Source organism: Poecilia reticulata, linkage group LG17, assembly GCF_000633615.1.
Source record: "Poecilia reticulata strain Guanapo linkage group LG17, Guppy_female_1.0+MT, whole genome shotgun sequence".
NCBI lineage: Eukaryota > Metazoa > Chordata > Actinopteri > Cyprinodontiformes > Poeciliidae > Poecilia > Poecilia reticulata.
In genome coordinates, this window is record NC_024347.1 from 27,015,579 (window position 1) to 27,022,926 (window position 7,348).

A 7,348-nucleotide genomic window follows, 5' to 3' on the forward strand; every position below is an offset into this window, starting at 1 on the left:
TATATAATATGAAAATGTAAATGAACAATTTTCACATCTAATAACAAAAAGCACCAAGATATTTTGAGGCACCAATTTTCCAGATATTCCATTTAATCTCCCTTTGGGATTAATAAAGTTTTTTGAATTTGAATATTTTATTGAAAGATCACATATATGTGTGCTTAGGTTCATGTAGATGCATTTGTAGCTGTCAAATTTCTCCACATTTAAATTCAAAGTATCAAATTGAGTAGTAAATTCTGCACATTATGGTTTTCAGAGTCCAGATTGTTTCCACTCAAACAAACTGGCTCGACCTTTCTGTTCAGCTAAATGCTAAATGCTCTTGCAGTTTTAGTCAATTCTGTCGCATTTTGCACCAATAAGGTGTGAATTTATCTCCGAGAGGGCGACGTTTTGCTGATCCTTATATCTTCTACATGTGGGCTCAACGTGCGCCAGCCGGGATTTACCACAAAGTAAGGTCATACTTGCAAATTAGAATATATAAAAATAAAAGTTTTTTGCAGATTAGTTTGTTCTTTGGATTGGATGGTACAATAAATACCTTCAGAGCCATTTCTAAAACTAGAATTGGCGAGCTACAAAGGGGGATGTGAAATAAGTAACCAAGTAAACAACCTAACTAATGTCAGACAAACTGAAGTTGTAAAAATAACACAAACGGAAGCAAACAAATAGTGGGTCCTAAATAATGGTTATGAACTGGCAGCAGACCTGCTCATAAAACCAATCACGTTTGCTTCAAACACAAAGATCCAATTCAACTTTAACCACAAATGTTCCTCAAAATATTTTTTTTGCTACTTTTTTCACCTTTTGCAATAAAAAAGTAAAAAAATAAAACAAAAATATTTTGAAAATGTGAATAGTGTAATGCATTTTTGGAAAACAACTAACTAGTTGGATGGGTGGTAGGAGTGGGCGGAATGGCTTAAAAATACAATCTTCTTTTCAAACTAAATTAAATTTACAATATCTTTTTTAGTCTTAAAAAATAAAAATTACTGAAAATATCTTAAAAAACAAAAAATTATTTCTTCTGGGTCGACCTGAATTCAAAGTTGGAAAAAAGAGAAGCTGTGATGGACGTTTGTAAAACAAGATGGCAGCTGTTGGGTCTCCAAAGTGGGGCATTGGAAAAAGAAATCCAGATTTTCCAAAAATTAAATACTCAAAAACAGAAAATTCAATTAAATGACCAAATCGATTTACCACCAAGCTATAATGGATCCAGTTGGGTGATCCTGCCATCCGCTATGGCACAAATTCATACTTCAAGCTATTCTCCTTTAAACACGAAGGAAATGTAAAAAATATCAAATCTTAAGACAATGAATATTTGATTAGAATAAGATAAAACTGATTACACTAACAATGCTCAACCATTTCAATCCATTTACACACATTAGACATAGAAATTCACAAAACTGTAACTCCGTTGCATATTTACAAAGTACCATTTCATTCAAAATACCTCTACTTTATATATGAAAGCAAATTATTCTGCATAACCACTGAGAGAAGTGAACAATGGTTAAGTAGTTTTTGGAATTTTTTAGGTAATATAACTTCCTTTGCTCATCATTTCCATTGATAATGGTCCTCATCAAACCCTAATCAAACCAAAACAACTACAAGCAAACTATGAGTACTTGCAGATAAAGTACTTCAAAATAATTTGTTGTCAAAGTTGGTACAAAACATCCCATAGATGAATACAAACTGAATGTACAGAGACTTCCTGAAAACTTCAGGAATACAGCAACCAAAACCACAAAACTAAAAAATGACCAAAGGTGGAAAATCATCAGCAAAGCTCCAAACAACTAGACTCACATGTTTAATTAAATTTCTCAAACTACATAAAACCTTCACAAGCTGCAGTTCCTCCAACAGATAAAGTGAATCCTTTCTATATTTATCATAAAAGTACATTTAGTTCTAACTACTTGGTTGTTTGGCAAAAAGGCACATTTCATTTCAGTGACACCCAAGTTATTGTCTTCTTCTTCTCTTTCTTATCACAAAACATGACATCACCCATGCAGTATTTTCCCACCGAAACGCGCTTCCACGTTTCAAAACGGCGCCACCCGATGAAAGCCCGGCTCTCCGATTGGCCGGGCCGGGACACCGGATCTCATGCCTGGTGGCGCTGAGCGACAATGTGGTGGCGACACTGACGGCACAAGTGAAGCCCGAGACTGATGACAAGCTCAGGCGCTCCGAACAGAGCCATGTTGTTCGCTTTCGGGATGGGAACCCAACGCCGCCTCTCCCTGTGGCCCCGGGGCCCCTCACACAACCCAACACCCAGCTGGTTTTTAAGATGCAACGTTAAATACAGCTGCTCGAAGGGAAAACATTGCGGTTAACGTGTGAGGAAGGCACGCGGAAACAATATCACTTAAAATAAAAAGTACTGCTGGACATGGAGTGAGCAGCACAGCAACAGGTGGGGGAGGGAGAGCACAGCGCTTACTATATGCAATATACATCTTGTTTCCAGGTGGGTCCAAAATATCGATAATAGATACTAAGTCGGTATAAGTATCTGATCAATATTAGGGCTGGACGATATGGCTGAAAAACTTATCACAATATAAGCATATCATATACAATTATAATTATTGATTTGTTTTATGTTTTAAAATAGTGCCAAACTGGTGGTGTGACCATTCCTGTTTTACCCACAGTTCTCACTGCACCCCGTTGTTTTTTTTTTTTAAGCAGTTATGAGGCTTGGGGGCAAAATCTGAAACTGCTGCTGTGCCAGTTACTCAGGAGGCTGTTGCTAGGTGACCAGAGAGTGAGTGAGTTGTTGCTAGGTGACCAGAGAGTGAGCGAGTTGTTGCTAGGTAACCAAAGACTGAGCGAGTTGTTGCTAGGTAACCAAAGACTGAGCGAGTCAGTTGATTCCACCAATCTTGCTCACCTGGCCGAGAGAGGTTGAGCGGCTAAACTTTTTGACAAACTCCTTGATCTCCCAGAATGCAGTGGGGCTCTGAATCAGAGTTCAGCGAATATTCGATTATTGAATATTGAATATTCTAGGAGACGTATTATCTATCACAATATATTTTGTTGCTGATTTATTGAACAGCCCTAATCGATACGAGCATAAGATCGATACTTCAGTTTCAGATCTCGTCTTGAATTTTTATTTTATTTTTTTATTATAGCTTCTCAACTCAATCATAAAAATAGTTTTTGCTTTGATTTGCTCTCAAATTACAATATTTCATACTTTGCTTAAGAAAACAATGCACATAAATTTGTTTTGTTTTTATATTTCTACTGCCTCTCATGTGTTATCAAATAATTTTTTAGTCATCTATATATATATTTTTTATATTTTAATAAAATATTTCAACGGAAAACCCACAAAAAAAAAAAGTTCGTAAGTTAGATGGTATATCATACTGAAATAATAAGTATCAGTATCAGTACTGGCAACAATGTCCCTGTAAATGCTTGGTATTGGACTGACACCAAAATATGTAGTATGGCACACTTCTATAGCAAATCCAGAACAGCAAAAAATAAAATACAATTAAATTAAATTAGATGAACAAAAATTAGAGATGCAGTGATTACAATTTTCCAGACTGGTACCAATTTTCTTTTTTCTTTCGAAACACATTTCTGATTTTTCTTCTTTAAAGACTGTAAAGCATAAATATGTTCCACAACAGAGATAATAGTTTCAAATACATCAGGAAATAATTTAATTACAAAATAATCTCCATTTTTGAATGTTGCTAACTTTCATCAGATTTTTTTAAAGTATAGCAAAAAAATAAATAAATATTTGCCCCTTTCCGGATTTTTTATTGTAATTGTAGCCCTTATTAAATCAAGAAATACCTGTGAGGAAACACATTTTTCTATTTCAGTAGCCTCACTCAGGCCCAATTACTCTCAGGCCTGCATGTAGAGTCGAGAAATCACTCAAAAAAATCCATCTGACAAAACGAAGTAGGCTGAAGGATCTAAAAATCATCAATAATAATACATATAAGATCAGTCTTTGACATCTATCAGTCTGGAAACAGTCATGAAGCCACGGAGATGCACAGAGCAGTAAGAAAGCTTCTCAGGTGCAGCCTACTAATCTATCAAATTTACTCCAAAAGCGAGACGACGCCTCATTCAGAAGGTCACAAAAGAACTCACAACAACATCTGACGCACTAAAGGACCAACATGCATCAGTTCAGGTCAGAGTTCATGATTCAACGACATGGAGGCCGGGCAAAAATGGCATCAGTGAGAGAGTTTCAAGGCTAAAACTAAAAACGAAGGGAAAATAACGGTCCGTCACACTTACAGAGAAAAACATAACAATATTCTGCAAATGGCGCAGATAAAAGAAAACCATTAGAAATGTATGCCTCCTGTTAAGTCCAACATAAAAATATCTAGTATGAAGTTCTGCAGCTGTTTCAGAACCTGGAAGACTTGAAATCCATGAATTAAGCTGTCTATGAGAAAACCCTTAAGGAAAACGTCCAACTGTCAAGTTTCAGAGGAGCTTAAACAAAAAAAAAAGTGGAGCGGCCTAGTCCAAGTCTATTCAAGGCAATTCAAACTAAAACCTTCCCAATATGACTGCGTCAAAACAAAAACCTCACTAGCAGTTTCAGCAAATGTTGTCATAAAAGTTAGGGGACAAAAACTTTTTCACAGATTGTTTGAATAACTTTATTTCCCAGTGAAATTTGTTTTTTGCATTTGTTCAGTTCATCCGCTCTGATATGCAAAAGAACAAATAGAAGGGTGCAGATACTTTTTCACAGAAACGTCCACACTTATCCTGTTTTTACTGGTGATGCACCAATCACAGGTTACCCATCTTTAAAAAGTCCGACCTGCCGATTTTGATTTTGACTGATGCCAATTTTGGTTTTGTCTGAAATGTCGTTAAACGTAGCAGAAAAGTTGCTGAGTTTTCAACAGGGAGTATTAACTATTAACAGACATGACCTGGTGGGCCGGTCCGTCAGTCAAATCTCTGTCACAGGAGAGCAGAAGAGGACAGTGGCTGATTTTTAGACCTTTGCTGAGGTAAATAAGATCAGTGGATAAGATCGACTTCACTTGTAGGTATCGGCCGATCACCGATCTCCCAAAATTAAGGAAATCAACGCCAACAAATCAGCCGGCTGATCAATCGATGCATCCTAATTTTTACCAACCAGAACTGAGCCAATTCAAATCTCTGATCTCTGTAACTAATAAAAATTTATTTTATTTCTAAAATATAACTGATTTGTAGCAATATAATTAGGAAAAAATATAATAAATTCCTTGTGAATTTTGCCAAAGGTTGGAAAATAATTCATTTTCCCTTAAACTTCTCTTTAAATTTTCTTAGAATAAACATTTTGACAATGACTTTATTTAATTTAGTTTTTTATTCTACTCATTGAGCAAGTGAAAGCAAACAGCCACAATGCAAAAACACAAAAATCTCAAGTATTTTTTGGTTTATTTTCTAGTGGAAATACCTTTTCAGTAAGATATAGGAGCTTGTTTTAAGCAAATCATTTCCTAATATTGATGAAAAAGTTCTAGTTCCATCAGCAGATTATTTTACTCGTAATATGGGGAAAATTTATTCTTATAAGTGAAATTATCTGCCAATGGATCAGGTAGGTTTTCCATCAATATTAAGTAAATATTTACTTATCAGGGGAGTCCAAACGTTTTGCATGAAGTTTTCAGGGGACAACGTTTTCTTTTTTTACCCCCCAATTAACAACCCAAAATATTGTAAATTACTTCTCTTTCACCTGCACATCAGTTAATAAACATGTAATATTTAACGTTTGCAGTCATTTTGGGCTCAACACGAAGGCTATGAAATATTTTTAGTTTATTCCCAGTAACAACAAATAAGAATCTTCTACAAACTTTCCTCTTTTTTTTTGCCAAAAAACAAAACTCGCTATGTGTTTTTATGAGATAAAAAAGGGTAACTAAAGAAAAATTATTTGTGTTGTACTTCACATTTTCAGTTTAAGAAGCCTTAATTTAAAAATTACAAAAGGTGTAGGAAGGTCATGTTTGTGCCAGTCTTGAGTTGGGCCAGAAATGGACATCCCTACAATACACTATATTTTGCTTAAATGTTACTTATAAGTCATTTTTTTGTCGTATTTAAAGTGTACTAGATATTTTCACTGCTATCCAGAACTATCTTGGTGAGATTTTGTGTTGGTGAGCTACAGAGCCGGCTCTCCAAAGCGCAGACCAACGGGCAAACTACAGATTAACCGTTCACACTTCCGTTCAGTTACAGTAAAAATCTATCTATAGCTCTTTATCAATTCGTCACTCCTGCTCTGTGGCTGCGCGGCCAGTGTCAAACAAGGAACACTTTCAGGATTATGTAAAACATTATCTACATTTCCAACACATGACCTTGTGCTATTGAATGGCTGATCACACACACAGAAGAATCCCGTGTGCTCCCGACTCCTGCATTCAAATCCACACGGTTAACAGGGAACCGAGCCGCCCGGCAGGCTCCCGTTCTCATCCGCTTCAAGGTAAACGGCTTCTTTAGAAAGTTGTGAAGGGAGGAAGGAAGCAGCAAATTTCCAGCTAAAAGCGCCCTGAGTTTTATCTCCCGCATCGCCGCTGTCCGACGTACCTCGCCGCTGAAACACCAAACCCATTATATCACATGCCATCTAACGCCCACGTAAGCACGCGCTGGGGGGGGGAAAGATTAAAAACACACGCATACTCAGCACACAAGCAAAAACACATCCACAGGAAGTTTTAAAAAGAGAAGGCACTTACCTGTGGATAGTCAAAGTCTGAGAGTGGTGCTATGCTTTTGATGTATTCGATCCTAAACTGGTTCTCTGGGTTGGCTATTGGGACTGGGGGTATTAAAGTGCTCATCGCAGACACTATAGTCTATAAACCAGAAATGGGAGACAAAAAAAAACAGAAAAGGCACTAAGTAGGATGAATACAGGAGGAGGAGGAGGGGGGGGATGCTAAAAAGCCGGTATAATAATCAGTAAAATGGGATGCAACAACAAACACTCAGAGGGAAACTCACCACTATGGCATCCTTCACGTTTTTCCGAATGTCCTGTATTTTCTGTTTCTTTTCTCTGCATGGAGACAAAACACACTGATAAGGAAGTGAAGACCAAAAATATGAAATAAAAAAATAAAAACACACAGAGCGATCCTACACCGTTTTTATAAGGCTTCAGACGGTCACAGACTGAAACTCCTTTTATCACTTTGATTTAAATGTAAATGCTAAATGTAGCTAAGAAATGTATCAAGATGGTTTTAGGAGGGAGGGAGGGAGGGAG

At 36.7% G+C, this 7,348-nt stretch overlaps 1 protein-coding gene across 2 annotated transcripts in view; it reads right to left on the reverse strand.

Moving 5' to 3' along the window:
- LOC103479907 (guanine nucleotide binding protein (G protein), alpha activating activity polypeptide, olfactory type) overlaps positions 1–7,348 on the reverse strand; it is a 78,635-nt gene that overhangs the window by 43,403 nt on the left and 27,884 nt on the right. For both annotated transcript variants that reach the window (XM_008434606.2, XM_008434607.2), the window contains exons 3-4: positions 7,084–7,138; positions 6,816–6,935 (exon numbers count right to left, since the gene is read on the reverse strand). In XM_008434606.2, coding sequence (XP_008432828.1) covers positions 6,816–6,935; positions 7,084–7,138 — 175 coding nt within the window. The remainder of the gene's footprint in view (positions 1–6,815; positions 6,936–7,083; positions 7,139–7,348) is intronic.